Genomic DNA, 15,984 nt, shown 5'->3' on the forward strand with positions numbered 1-15,984 from the left:
TTGAATGAGATTGGACATTGAGAAAGAGACACAAAAATGAAGCGATGTTAACCCGAACTATTTTTACCATAATACTGCACAATTTCGAGTCATTCTTTCTCTGCACGTTATTTTTTTGTATTTACATTTATAGAATCGATTTGCCAAAAGAACAAATATCTAAGAGACATCTTGGGATCTTATCATTAAATGTACGCTGTAAGGTATTTGACTTTGAGAAAGAGCAAAAATTTTCTGCAGAAAAAGGAAATTAAATGAATCATTTTGTTACACTTATTATCATGAGCCAAGCAATTATATTCGAAGAAAGCTTTGTTTTATACCGACTGTCAAATATAATAAAACCATCACTTTCCATTACCAAACATCTTTCATTACAAGTCGTTTTACCTGATTCTTGAGTTCACAGGGCACCTCCCATTACAGGGCACCTTCTATTAATGCTAAATACCAATAGCTGGACATCTCATGTTACCGTATTCCCCACCCTACTTGACACTTTCAATTGCTGGGCACTTCCAGTTACTAAGCTGTTTTTACCTGATACCTGACTTTACCGGACACTTCAAATTTTCGGACAACCCCATTAATGGACACCTAAATGAAACTGACGGACCCTTCCCGACAAGAAAAATTAATTTTCATCCAACAAGTGCTTACTTTTCAAAGCGTGTTTCCAGTTGATGCTTGCGCAAATGAAACAATTAAAGTTTGACTCTAAACCTTCTTAAGCCCGTTTACTTTTTTAACATTGTAAATTTTGTACGTTTTGAAGCAAAATTTTAATCGGGATAAAATCTTTTCATTAGGGTTTAATCGGCTTTAATTGAGGTTTATCTCCTTCTTAGACTGTAAGATCTGCATTAAAACATGTACAGCATACATAGTACCAAGGACACGTGACGTATACAGACACTATTCCCTCTCAAAACCTCATTACAAATTAAAGTCCGTTTTTAAGCTAACCTCTGCGGAAATTTTTATTCAAAATCCTAAATATATTTAAAGCATTCTCGGTTTTGGATTGTCTTTTGTCACTGCCGGTCATAGAAGGGACTCCGGAGCACATTTTGGAGTTGGGATGCTTTAGATGAGTTGACAATCTCCTAGATTAGTCAGGGCCACCGATGAAGGGGGGCCACTTTTTTGCAAACCAGTAAATTTTTTCACGAACTTTTTTTGTGGGTGTTAAATTTTCCCTTGGCCTCACTTCCCAACTGGTGTTGGAGTCCTTAGTAGCGTGCAACCATTGTCTTTGATGCCACAACCTCTGTATCATGCTTCAGTAAACATGTTTTGGGGGGCATTAGGCCGCCCGGCTCCGGCATGCCTGCATAGATCCCATACTGCATAAGAAGAAATATAAATCGTACCCCTAAAAATTCACAATAGTGCTTTCCTCTGATTTTATGCTTCCTATAATTTCTGCTGTCCTTTTTATTTTTCCGTTATTCTCGTCTCTTATTTTTCTGTTTATACTTGAGCAAAAATAAAGATACGCTGGAATAAGACCCTATTTATGAAAAATTGTCTTAAAGGAAAGATTTTGGCATTCGATCGTTAAACCTCTGTTATAGGCTCGTTGCGATATCCGTTAACAATAAAGGATAATATACGAATTAATTAAATTAGTTGAATTATCTATGAAGTCTTTTAGTTGAATTTGATAATTTGTTTAATTGTTGAATAGTCACTTGTATGTTAAGCCATAACTTGATTCATTGCAATGGCTCTACATTCTTAGTCCCTTGTTCACCTTGAAATTGCGATTTTGTCTTTCTTTTGCCGCTATGTCCTGCTGTAGCTCTGCAACACGGGCTTCCAATTCGTCAATCATTCTTGACTCACGATTTCTGTCATCAGGTTGCGCTTGCTCCTTACCTAGTGGAGCACCGTCTTCAGAAGATCTAGGCCGGCCTTCAAACGCTGCTGCAGGCACTGACTTGCTATCGATTTCTGGTTGACGGTGCAAGTCATTTCTCACGACGTCTGTTTCTTGCATTGATGCCTTAATCTCTTGCTGCTTTGCTGCGTTTGTTGAAGGTCCTTGACCTACTCTTTGTCCTTCATGTTTCGAGCTTTTTTGAAGCTTATTCAAATTTGGAAACTTGTTCTTGTCGTGTCGAACTGAGTTAGATACTTTAGGGTGTTTACCACTGATTTCGTCCTCAAGGGCTGCTGCGAGATTTTCCAGCTCATCGGCAAGTCGTGTGTTGTCCAAGTCATCTTTATGCTGGTACTTGACACTCTTCTGGAACCATCCATAAGGAGGTTCTTCTAATTTTCCACGTCCATTTAGATCATCGTCTAAGAAAGAAGCATCAATACTGACATATATGAACAATGTAGGATTTAACATTCAACGTAAGGATTTAACATTCAAAGACAACATTCAAATGGCAATATTGAGAACACTCTTCAGGTGTGCAAAATTGGGTTGAGTCACTATCAAACCTCCAGAGTAGGCGTATTCTTTGAAAATCGTCAAAAAGTTATAAAAGGCTCTATTATAGGGTATTAATGAGTCTACACTGCTCTGTAAAGAAGGAAGTTCAATTGAGCTCTGTATCAAAAACGGTAGCCCATTTGATGCATTTTCGAACTTATCAATTACTATAAAATGAGGTCCGGCAAATGCAACCCAGTTATTGTCACCTATTGGCTATGAAACTTTTTGATGACTGCGTTTCTTTATCCTTTCATCCGATAAATGGATGCCTATGGCTATTTTATTGTACTATGAAATCTCCATAGATAAACAACTTAAAGTCAAGACCTCTAGTCTTAAGCCTTATAAAAAGAGAAAAAATTTGCTCCTAATCTAAAACTGAAAGCATTAAATGTAAACTCTGCTGAAAATCTGCCGAAAAGTATGAAATCTTTTTTAATAGAGTTCTCCATCAATGACATCACAAAAAAATAGTTTGAAGTGTTTTGAATTTTGACAACAAAACCTTTAATAGCATCACAAAATACTACTAAATGTACTAAATCAGTAACATGAGTTACAAATTGGCTAAGAAATGACCACAATAGCGGAGGCTCTTTCTCCATACAGTCACTGTAGTTTGCAAACAATCTTTTGGTGGTACAAAACTTGAAAATGGCTTTGAAAAAAGGAAACGTTTAGTAAACTAAAGCTTTTCGTCTGACCCTCTTCAGAGTTTAAAACGTCAGAACATAGATCTAAACTTCTGTTCATAAGTCTTTGAGCCAAGGCAAAATAAAAGTAACCTATTAGCAAATTACAAATCTATCATTGACTATATACCAAACTATTAACATATTTGACTTATTTTCCACATTCAGAGCTATTTTTGGTGTTCCTTACGTTATGTGATCAGAAGTAAAAAAATCTGTTTATGACGTCATACTTAAGGGCTCAATAGAATTCGTCCAGCAAGAGATTTAAAACAATCAAGAAAGAATATAGAAATTTAAAAATATTTTTACACTCTGTCTCATCGAGTGGAAGGGCTGAACTTCGACCAGAATCACTTGGTTCAATCCTCGCGTCATGTTGCAGATCTTCATAAACGTCGCTGAAATATGGCTTGAGCGAGCCAAGGTTCCAGCCATTGTTCATTTCATCGCTTGCTTTTGACTTGCTTTTCGTTGAGCCATGTCCTGCCAGCCTAACTCCTTGTCCTTGAATCCCTTCATGTAGACCTGTGGTATCAACATCATGAAAGAGGCCTTTGATTGCTTTGAGGAATTTAGCTGAATAGGGCCCATCACTTTGGCCTACCGTTGTCCCATCGGCGTACTGTCTAATCTTTTCATAGTACGGAAGGCGGGCGTGCTGTTCGTGGCTTTCCTTACCACCTACACGACGCGAACCTAATAGTAGAAGTTCGTCCGCCGAGTACGGTCCTTGCTCATTTCTACCATCATTATGCATCATATTGGCATATGAAGGCAGTAAGACACCCTGTTTTATTGCCCCATTCTTGCGAGATGTACCTTTCTTATTTGTACTCCCAGAATGCAATTTACTTCTACCTGAAGAAATTGTGTGCTCTTTTGCTGCTGCTTGATCAGCATTTTCGTTATAGAAGCGATTGTCTTCCAAATGCCCTGCCTCGTATTCATCCTCAAGCTCCTTCACAGCAGCATCCAAAAGGCTTGCGAGTTGATCAGCGCTAGGTTTGGCGTGGCCTCTTGCTGGTGCACCATTATTGTCAATCCGTTCACCTGACGATTTTTCCCTCAATGCATCTTCTAAAAGGATTTTCGCTTCATCCAGTGTAGCTTTCATATTTTCCCTATCTGCCAAATGACGAGCCTCAAATGCTTGGAATGAGCAAGCGAATAGAGCAAAACTCAAGAGGGAAATCCGCAGCTGTGCCATTTTGTAGAGAGTCTGTTTCTAGAATGATAAAAGTCAAGTTTATTTGCATTCATTAAATTCAACATTCTAAGCTGTAACCAGTAAAGAACAACCGAAATATCGAGGAAAAACCACTTAACATATTGAGTTCACTTGTATAGTAGGTAAGATGTAAAACAAAGATCTGCTTGAAAAAAATTCTCGTTTTCATTGAGGCATTTTATTGAGAAAACAGAAACAACTTTAGCATGAAAAATGCCAGACACCACACCACAATTACACATTCCATTTCATCAAAACAACCATAGCAACATGCGCCCCAGTCAGAAAAGTGCCATAGCTTTGAGCACCTTGTTGCCTTCAAAACGGCACAATTTTCACACGTTTCGACCCGATTTGCTGGTAGGATAGCCAGAGAATAGGAATTGCATCAAGAGAGTTGATTTGGTTTAGTGTGCGTTCCCGAAGAGGTTTATGCAACGAGTTTCTGCATTCCAAACTCCCGCTCTTGATTAATAGCAACGAATAATCGCCCTAAACACACAAAACTCAGCTTTTTGAAGAAGGCTAAACTTATCAAAGGCCCCGTTCACGCGGTAACGATTGCATACGGTTCAAACTCCATTCCAGATATTGGAACGAAAAAATTAGATGTTCACACGGGAACGGAATGGTTACCTACCAATTTTCGTTGCTGTTCACATGGGAAGGGAATCGTTCTATTACACTTTTTGCGCTCCAAAACAAAACAAAAAGAAACCATTGCGCATATCAATAATCGAAGATTTTGCGCGCCACGATTTCAACCAAACTTTACTTAGCACGAACAACAGAAATTTTAGCCGCCGATGCTTTTGAGTTATTTCTTAACCGCATCAAAATGAAGGAAGTTCTAATTTGAAGGTAACAGTTATCATCAAGCAGGAAGATCTAATTCTTTTGAATGGACTGGTGATGAAATACGTCTCTGTGGACTGATAATGCTTTAAAATTACTGATAATGAAAGTTTCAGAATAGCAGTTAACATAAGATAAGATGCAAAAGCAGGACAACACGTGCTAGTTCAAAATTCCCCATTTTGTTTGTGTTTTGTCTACTAACACGCATGCGCCCATACTAAATGAACTCATGCTCCCATATTTCAGGCCAGTTCTCCTGTTCACAAGGGAACGGAACGGAACGATCGGGTACTGTTCCACTTTTCGCATCACTTTTAAGAGCAATCCAATTTTTGGAAGGGAACAGAACGATTAAAAGCGTTACCGCATGAGCACAACCCCTGAGCGTTTCACTTTCTTGAACGGAACGATGTGGAACGGTACGCTAAGGTTTTGAACATGTGACCTTCCAAGCGCTACATTTTGAGCTCTGATAAACAGCTTCTGTTGGCAAGGCAACAAGCCGTTTACAGTTATTGTGGTTGAATTGAATTTGTACACATGATGAAAAGAGCCTACTTTCCATCATTTCAACTTCTTCCTTTTTAAGCAGATCGAGAAAATCCACGATTTTGAGAAGCAGCTGCTGTTGTTTCAATAATTAAAAACAGGCTCTTTTATTTGCTCATTGAAATTAAAACCAGTCCATGCTGTACAAAAACCTTCCTTTTTCATACACTTGTCAAATATTTCTATTTGTTGTAATTCTTCCCTGTCAAGAATTTCTTTTTAATTTCCTTTCGCTGGAATGGAGATCCACGAATTAAATGAAATCCTTCAAATTGGAATTTCTTATGTAGAAAGATACCATGATGTTCATAAGATTCTACGAACATGAATTTCGTCATGATAGTTTTTTCAATGCTACAAGCTCCGTGATTTTTTTTCTTCACTTTCTTTTGAGTTGGCAAACGTACACTATTAGCTATACTAAAGCTAATTAAAATCAACTAAATATATTAACAATAACCGATTTTAAAACGCAACAAAAATAGATGAATAACTAACAGAATACATCAATGTACAGTAGGTTCCTCGTTATCTTATATAGCCTACTTGTCCTATAAATGGTTTACAAATGCTTCATGAGCAAGAAATCGCAAACATAGTTTTGATACTTGCCTTGAAAGTTTTTATGTTTGAGCTTAAAGTTATTTCTGTGGAAAAAGGGTTCAATACTTCTTGACATCTGTAGGATACAGTGTCTAATTCGCATGCTATAGTGTTTGCATTAGTGATAGTGAGCCTCCCTGAGGCTATGAGGTGATTCAGTTATGCTAAAATATCTTCCATGAAACTTCGTGATGAATAGTTTTGTAAATTTCTAGTAGTTGTTCAAAATTGACAGTATTCACAAACCTCAGTTAAGGATGAAATGCCAAGGTTTCTCAAACTTAAACTTAAACTCAATACCTTTTTTAGCAACCAAACAAATTAATTACAATATTCTGATTTAAAATACAATTTCTAGAAATTTTAAAGTTAGAACCGTAAGCAAGATCAGAAAATCGATTGTTAATTTATCATGTTGAAGGACACATGGAAAAAAACTCGCGAAGAGCTATCGAGTGAGATATCATATAGCTTTGGATGCCATGTTACAAAAAAGCAGTAAACACAAACGAGTCTAATCGATGTGAACGATGCAATAGAAATGGCAAATGACCTTCATATCTCTTTTTGCCATGAAATTCATACCCTTTTTATATTTCTCAGTAATGGTATCATGACATTATTTTATGATATCTTTTGCTAACGATATTATTTCAAGGTTTGTACAAACTTAAGTTTGTACATGGACTTCGAGCCTTCGAAATCTATCTTCCGCATCGAAAAGTCTTTTTCTATTTCATTAAATGCCAGTCTTCACACAATGTGTGCTAACTAATAATTTGTGGTGGGAGAACACCATTAGGGTCGTAGCCTTGTGCTGTGTGGTTTTACAGTTTTTGATGGACAAGTGTGAAATTTTGTGCAATTCTATGGAGGAGCAATGGCAAAAGTTGGCAAAATAGGCCAGATGCAAAATGCTAAATAAACAGTATGGTAGATCATCCGAGTTGGCGATAAAACAATCATCAAGGAGGCAAATCGTTGTTACTTCAGGCTATAGACCCACCTCTAATCATTTCACTCAAGACTACAACCTTTTATTCATTATCATCAACTTCATGAATATAACTGGATTTATCTGATAAGCTTTAAAGGAAGTTACATTTTTAGAACACATTTTGAATTGTTTACTAACTTAAGTACTTCGTATCGATGTACCATTGAAACATTTGGTTTGAAAAGGCTCCTGATTCGGGGTAAATGAAACGAAGGGCACAAATAACCTATATTTTTGTTAGTGTGTCATCATTATAAACCAACTCTCGACAAGAGTGGATCGGCCTCTCTAAACGAATGTAAGGCCCTAGACGCACCGCACAAGATTTCAGGAAGAACTTCTGACACACTTAATCTCTATTGTTCATAGAAAAAAGGGATTAAGCCTGTTAGTAAACAAATGCTGAATTTCCACTGCGCCAATTCAATTTGTTACGGAACCAAATTCACTAATCCCTCGAAAGTTCCGTCGTCCTGCCCCAGAGCAGGACGAGCTCTGGAGAACGGAAATGATTAGCAATTAACGCATTTTTCTGGTGCCAGAGAATACCCAAAGTCAAATCATTCTTTGTTTTAAACCACATTACATTAGCCTAACAGCAAACAACCACTTCACACGCGAACTGCAGCGCGCTCGAATTTCCAAGCGGAAATCGGATTGTCTTTGTCAAATTTGAAAAAGGGTTCTCGATTTTCCACTTTGGCAAAGATAATGAGTTTTATATTAGAAATCAGTGCGTCTAGGGCCTTAGCAAGTAATAAAGTCTACAATCAGCAGAAATCAGGGCGATTGTTGCCTAACCTTTGGGAGATGTGACCTCCCTGCACCGCCATTGTTTCAACCCCTGCCCAAAGATGCCTTGTAGAAAGACAATTGTCTTCTATTTTCTTATGAAAAACACCATCTACAGGAGAATGGACCATTAATTCTTGCTCATTCCCATGCTCTTAGTGAAAAAATATCTAACTGCTCTTGAAACTAAAAAAGCAAACATTCATAAATTGATCTAAAGTGTAGCATTATATGATTGGAGTTGATAGTTGAAAGTATAGCTCAAAGATTAAATTTTATATCAAATATTTGTCGCATAGCTAAAGATTGGTTCGTCTTCAATTGCAGTTACGTGCAATAAAATCATTGCGGATAGCAGGAAGCGAAAATGTTTTTCTTTCAAGATTTTGATGAGATTTGAACTTTGATGAGACTCAATCCATCGAAGACACATTTCTTCTAAGATTCCTTTTTGTTGTGGCAAACAAGTCAAGTTCTAGGTATCAAAATCTATCCAAAATCAGAATAAAATCGAGTTGAATGCTAAAAATGAAATAGACCTAAATGCATACCAAAATCTGGAGAAAAATCTTGACTCGAACAAATGGAAGTCGGTTTCTGATCGCTGTCTTCTTTATAGAAGCAAATTCACCTGTTATCAAGGAATTTATAGGCACTAATATTCTGCGGCTATTAAGGACTTATTTCAAGAAAATCCCTATTATTTATCGATAAATATATATTCTACAACGCTAACACCACCCCGTCATTCTGTCCCTTAACTTTTTTAAAGAAACTACCCGTGCAAAAACATCCGCGGAACAAACATTGCGGATTTTGTGTTTTTCTTTGAATCACGTCGACCCGCCATTTCGTAAGTTTCCGATTGATATTTGTACACGGCTAAACTAGAAGGTGCTGTGAAAAAGTTTCTGCGAAAATGGTTGTTTTATGATAACCATTAAATGCTACAAGTTTTTCAAAGGTAGCGATTCGTTGTGTAGAACTGTTACTGTTGAACTTGACATTTTGCAATTAATTTCTTATTCGGGGAAGAAACATAGACAAAGGAAGTCTTCAAATTTAAATAAAATAGCTCCCTCAGAAGACGTTACGACATCTCTTATCAAATCAGATCTTGAATATACATTCCCTCATCCTGGGAAGCGACGATTGGCCGTTGGTGCATCCGCACAAGTCACTCTACCTAGCCAAAATACCTTAAATGTAACTTGTTCTTACCCATATACCTTAAATACAACTTGTTCCAGCGGTTTGTTTGTTTTAAGGACACGATTTTGTCCAGATGTATGTCTTATGGATACAAATACCTTGAAAAAGGCTAGATGCGAAATTATTGTTTCGCTTTTATTGATTAACAAATGCTGCTTAGAATATGATTTCAGTTCTTATAACTATTTTTGGACCAAAACAGTCTGAGTTTGGTTATAAAAGATTCCATTTGGTTACCAATGAAAGCTCTTATGTAGCCAATTTTCCATAATATTATGTGGGCTCGATTTTTCGATCAATTTTTCAAAGCATTCAGTGTTGTGACATTAGGTTTTAGAAAGTTTCAGGAGTTTGTTAAGAAAAAATAAGATAATCGATTCCAATAGTTGTTTTTATAAATAGCAAAAGCAAATAATTTTTAAAGCAAAAACTTTCACCTTTTCCTTGATTTCAGAAATGGCTTTTGTGCTTGAGTGCATTTGAAAGTATACCGTCTTTACAATTTGAAAATTGCTTCTATGAGTTTTTTGGGAAGAAATTAAATGAGCGCCAAGCTAAAGTCAAATGAAAGGAACTCGTTTTTACCAAAACAGCTGAAAACCATGACTTATTTATATTCAACAAAAAAGGATTATTTTCTTGCCTAACACCGGCAAATACGTACTGCTAAAAGCTTTAAAGAATTCATTGTTTAGAGAGAGAAATGGTCGACAGAAAATCCAGATTTCACCTGCTCCAAGAAATTGATGATAGAATGTGATAAAACGCAGAGGTCTTTTTTTTCCCATATGCAGGTCAGTAAAGTACGCAAATAAATGTAAATTTACCTTCAAATTTCGTGAATTCGCTTATCAATCACACTTGAAATTAAAAAACAGCTCTTTCTTTAGTTAGTCAATCGCTACTGTGCAATGATATCTTCACGCCAGCAGTATACTGCAGAAATTGTGTTACTGTAGAATTCTCGATGATACTGCTTTGTATTGCCTAAAAGACTGCACCAGCAATTTCATATTCTGTCTGCACCCACTCAAAACACACACAGAAGAGAACCTGAAGCAAGCATGTCATTTTATCAAGGCAGCTGAAAGGTAGGCAGGTGATGGTAGAGCGGAATTTCATTACAACGTCATCAAAAATAGATATCGTATTTGCTTTATCAAAGTTCAAAAAGACCAATACAGAATAATGAACAATATATTTTTAAATTTGATATATAATGTGAATTAAATACATAACCCCACAGTTCCCAGTTTTTGGATGTGGTAATTTTGATGTCTTGTTTCGTGCTTAATTTCTTCAGAATTTCGTCTCAGAATCGTGATCTCCGCAGGTGTGCTAATTTGTATACTCAATTAATAAGCTTTCTATATCTTATTAGAAGTATAATACAAATAATTATAACGATTATTGTAAATGTCAATTTAAGCAGCAGTTACCTGAAATTATAACAAATATATTTGAATAAAGAGGTAATAATAAAAATCAGCTTAGCAAATGCATATCGCAGCAAACATTTGTGCGTTTGCTGAAGAATATTATCAAAATAAAGAAATTTAAGCAAAATTTTAAATTGGAGAAATAATCTTATAAAACATGCTAGGTACATTAACAATGTTCCTTTTCCAGTCTTGAAGATGTTGAAAGATTTCGATATTGATGAAGTCATTGCAAAGCATAATTATTCCAAGATTGATTGAAGTTTGTATACGATCAGTGCATATGCAGACATTATGGGGGTTTGGGGGCTTTCAATCTGATATACCTTGGAAAAAGTATAAAAATTGGATCCTGTAATCTAAGAAATGGAAAACAAAGAGCTGCTTTTAAAGAGGTTACTGCCAATTCCTTCCCATAAAGCTCAATTTAAGCCATTAGGTATCTTGCTTATATCAGGAGCAGCACCTTCCATTTGAAAGAGGGGGTCATCATAAGAAGAATGGGTTTAGGCATCAATTTGAGCAGTGAACATTGATGGAAAGTGTAGATACAGTGCCTCGTCGCCCTTTAGGCATGCCTTTTGTACAACTACTTTTACAACAGAGCTTTTCAAATATGCTTCCGTGAAAATAGCTGTGCTAGGGTTATCTCGTGAGAGGTCACGATCGTGTGCTTGGATTTCATTGTGTATATTATAGTTTGATAATAATTACAGTTTTTAGATGTTGATGCAGGTGAGCAGATTGGATTTTTTATCGTTTTTATAATATTGATAAACAATATTAATGGTTGTATAAAATTATTTTGAAAGACAGAAGTTTCACTAGCATGAATTGTTTTGATAATGTCACAAGTGACCCATTCCAGTATCATCGGTGATAAACACAAGCACTGAAAATATAAATGATGCAATTCGACCTCAACAAATGATAAGTAAAGGAGTCAAAGAGAATCTACTAAATATTAAACCTTGGTTTTTCCTTTTTTTAATACAGCAAATTTACTGCTTTTTGCTGCATCGCAGAAACGGCGGAGCGTTGGAAAAAGTGGAGGAGGGGCAAGGTCGAGTGAAAAGAGGCTTGATTTGTGGTCAATTCCTAATTTCTTTGCGTTACTGGCAAAAAGTTGGAGGTTATGATGGCTATAGCTCCCAAGCCCCCTGCTTTTCGGGGCCTGTATCATGAAGCTGCCAGGCTTGGCTGGGTCTCCTCTTCAAAATACTCGGGGAAGCTGGAGCTTCCAAGTAGCTGACTCTTTTGGTTACAAGTTCTGTTGTCCATAAATTATCATTTGATTCAATCCAGTTCTAATATTTACTTAGCTCATTAAGATCAAATCTTATAAAAAAGGCGCGATGGAGTGATTTGATTGTTTACTGGCTTTGCTTTTCTCATCCTCGCCTGAAACACGTGTGTGTAAATCACATTTGCATTCTTTCATTTGCACCTGCATTTATCTCCTTCGAAACGTCTGTTCAATGCCATTAGGGAATCAGACCTGCTAGCTTATGATATACTTGCTGGGAATTTATCGATATTTATGTGTTTTATTTAGCAATATAATTTTTCCAAATAAGTATTAATGCAAAAAGGTTGTTTCTGGTATGGTATCCGAATTTTGGCTTTCATTGAGGAAATGTGTAAGAATTCCTGGGTTAATGGAACGCTTTATCTCCACAGCTCTATACCAATCTAGTTGATATTCATTAACGTTCTATGAATGATAATGAAGTATTATTTAAAGAATACTTACGATTCATATTACTTACGATGAAATTGTAAAATAATCTAGGTTAAGAGAAAAACTTTAGAAATTCTATCGTTTAGATCAGTTGTCCTAGATACACTGAGATAGGGCGTACAAACCCTAACAAAGGCCTTGAAAATTCTATGATACTTTTGGAAAACTTCAAATTTTCCAAATTCAATTGATACTCTTCTAATTCCATGGGAATGCGTTAGTTATTAAATAAAACTGCTTCCATTCTTGTTTAGACGGGGAGAGTAGGACTTATTAATTTGAGTAAAATCTTGTATACATTGGAAATGCAATTGCGGTCAGCATGTACCCTGGGAACCAGACAGGTACATACTAAGATGCCTAGCTAGAGCATTCCTAGATTAGAGAGCGTGGTTTTCGCCGCAAAAGTGCAATTGTTATTGTTTATAGAGTTAATTCTATATTTCCGAATAATGCATTTGAAATGTATTTTTCATCAGAGAGCTATTATTATTTCGGGGGCTCTTCCCCATCATTGGCTTCAAACATGTTATATCTCAAGATTGATTTTCAATGACAAAGCATTCCCTACGTTTTAGGAAGTCGTGGTAATTTTTTCTGAACTCAGATTAATATTTTTCTAAAACCCGATTAAACTGGAAGAAGATTGCAAACACTTGTTTCCCTTTTCCACAAGGAAGAAAAAATCAGGAAATACTTATGAAACTTTGGGCGCATCTGTCACTACTGCCACTAAACTTTGGTTTAAAGAATAATTGTAATAATTCAGAGAAGCGACAAAAGTGCATTAACTACTCCTGCTTGTTTACCTACGAATGAAAAATTCAGTCGTATCCTCTAAATATTTGATAAAACAATCATTCAACGTTTGAAGATAACCAAAGTAATATTTTCCTCCATTTAACGTTGTATCTTCGATGTTTAACTTACTCAACTAGAGAATGTTTCAAGTAAATGATTTATAGGCACTATTCTGCGTGTGAAAAAGCAAGGAAAGAAATTAAAGCTCATTCGAGACCTGCTCACCTCTCGACTTGGTTCAAAAGTCAACCTATAACTCTCTATATAAATAGCCAAGTCCTATAAACAGATCGCATTGAACGTGAAACCCAGAAACGAAACGTAATTCGTACAAACCAAAGGGTCGTCTTAACAACTTTGGAAATATCCACTGAATGGATGCCAAGTCTACTGAAACCTAATCATACCTTGTCGGGAGAAAATATCCACCCAATAAGTAAGGTCACACCCCTAGTTGGGATCCAGTGATGAATAGCTATGAAGCATTTAATACTCACTATGATGAATGTACCGTAATATTTCACAAAAACCTATTGACACACAAGAGCTGTTCTAAACATGTTTGATTTGAAAATCAGTTACAACTGTTCAGAAGTTTAAGTATCCTTTGTAATAAAAAAACATGGTTCCAGAAGAATAAACAAGCCTCACCGGACTGGTCTTTAATACAAAATGCCCAAACGAGAATACATTCGACATCTGTTTGAAAACATAACATATTTCTACCACAACATAGCTCAATGCCGAATACATTTAAACAAGATTGTAAAAACTTCCTTATGTCTATTTTTGTCTCGCTAATATCAAGCAGGTAGTTTTTTCAGGACACTGAGAAGCTAATGCTTATCAAGCAGTGTCCTGGTCCTTCCTCTTGATGTAACCACACCTTGTGATTCCTACATCTGGAATTACAGAGAGCTGGCGACTCTCCTCACTCTGGGCTAAAGTTTGGTCATGCCAGGGACTCTAACCTTATACCCTTGGGTCTGTAGTCAGCGCTGTTAACAACTGAGCCATCCTTGTGATCTTTCAGCCCTAGTACTGATGTTTAATACTAACACTACTGAGTGTCAGGCAAAAAGCTTTAAGTAGTAAGTTGGGAAATGTTTGCTCTATTAAAAACCATTTTCAAAATATGATTTGCAAGACTTCACAATTGCAAAAATGTCCATGTTTTAAGGTAATAATGAATGCCATTGTAAAAATACTGGAAACAAGTTGGCATGAAAAGGAGTTTTATTTCACCAAGAAACATAAACATTTTGAGTCCTTTAAATTGTTATAAAGATATGCCTTTTTTAAACATTAGAACAACATATTCAAAACAACATGGTACAACAATTTCTTTGGTAAATAATACAAGAATTTTCAATATAATATTTGATAACGGTATTCTGAATTCATCCAAGTTTTAAAAAAACACTTTAAACCACATTTTTTCCAACATTTGGTGTTAAAACAAAAACTACTTTATTGAGCTGGGTACATCCTTCTTTTTGACCTCATAGCTTCAATTTCTTTCTCAAGAATCTCAAAGAATTCTGATGTTGTTGTCTGTCCCCCAATGTCAGGGGTTCTGGCTCTTCTGCTAACAACAATATTTTCAATTGCTTTATCTATGACTTGAGCATAGCTTGACAAACCAAGATGCCGTAGCATATTTGTACCAGCAAAAAGAAAACTCATTGGGTTGGCAATATTTTTATCAGCAATTGCTTTTCCACTGTTGCGTGTTCCTGATTCAAAGACTGCAAAATCATTGCTATAATTGGCACCAGGAGGAATGCCAGGCCCACCAACTAAGGCTGCTGCAATGTTTGTGATGACATTTCCATAAAGGTTAGGCATTACCATTACATCAAATTGCTTTGGATTTGAAACAAGCTGCATAGCACAATTATCGATAATCATGTCACTGAACTCAATGTCTGGGTATAACTGAGATATTTTTCTGCATGTATTTAGAAATAATCCATCACTCATTTTCATGATATTTGCTTTGTGGATTGCTGTTACTTTTTTCCTTCCATTTTCCTTGGCATATCTGAAGGCAAAGTCTGCGATTCTTTCAGATCTTTCTTCAGTAACAATTTTCATCATTTCAATGACTCCACTTACATTTTCGTGTTCTAAGTGGCTGTATTCCCCTTCAGTATTTTCACGCACTATACAAACATCTACATCTTTGTGCCTTGTTTCAACACTTGGAAACGACTTGCATCTTACAACGTTTGCAAATAGATCAAGGTTATGTCTCAACTGGACATTTGAAGACATGTCATGTGGACCGTCCATTATTGACATCCAGTTTCCTTTCAGCGCTACACCATTTCGTTGCACTGACGTAACCGCATCTTCAATTGTTTCAGAAGATTCTTCTGAGTTTAATGGACTAAAAGTGACTACCTCAAAATCTATGGGCACACCAGCACTCCTAAAAACCTCCTGGGTACCCTGCATCAGTCGCGGGCCTATGCCATCTGCAGGCAACATTGTTACTGTGTGTCTACCTCCATACGTCCCAGTCGGCGATCTGCTATTGAAGTTCGCTACTTGAAGTTTCCCATGGAATTTACAAAGGTTGTTTCTGCTGATAATTCGTCGAAATAGCTGGATCATT

At 36.4% G+C, this 15,984-nt stretch overlaps 2 protein-coding genes across 3 annotated transcripts; both read right to left on the minus strand.

Moving 5' to 3' along the window:
• Positions 1–47: 47 nt before the first annotated feature.
• Positions 48–10,453, minus strand: LOC135696010 (uncharacterized). 2 transcript variants are annotated; one of them, XM_065215268.2, is made up of 3 exons: positions 10,211–10,453; positions 3,454–4,369; positions 48–2,307 (listed from the first exon to the last, which is right to left on the minus strand). In XM_065215268.2, exons 2-3 carry the CDS (start codon positions 4,349–4,351, stop codon positions 1,733–1,735), a joined length of 1,473 nt encoding a protein of 490 aa, XP_065071340.2. In that variant the 5' UTR covers positions 4,352–4,369; positions 10,211–10,453; the 3' UTR covers positions 48–1,732. The 2 variants fall into 2 exon arrangements, with proteins under 2 accessions (XP_065071340.2, XP_088968675.1); XM_089112549.1 differs by lacking the exon at positions 10,211–10,453 and adding an exon at positions 8,723–8,961.
• A 3,558-nt stretch (positions 10,454–14,011) lies between these two features.
• Positions 14,012–15,983, minus strand: LOC135696011 (isocitrate dehydrogenase [NAD] subunit gamma, mitochondrial). Its single transcript, XM_065215270.2, has one exon. The coding sequence runs from the start codon at positions 15,981–15,983 to the stop codon at positions 14,835–14,837; it is 1,149 nt and encodes a 382-aa protein (XP_065071342.2). The 3' UTR covers positions 14,012–14,834.
• Position 15,984: the final 1 nt, after the last annotated feature.

The sequence above is a fragment of the Rhopilema esculentum genome, chromosome 14 (assembly GCF_057945365.1).
Source record: "Rhopilema esculentum isolate cy_ngs chromosome 14, ASM5794536v1, whole genome shotgun sequence".
Lineage (NCBI taxonomy): Eukaryota > Metazoa > Cnidaria > Scyphozoa > Rhizostomeae > Rhizostomatidae > Rhopilema > Rhopilema esculentum.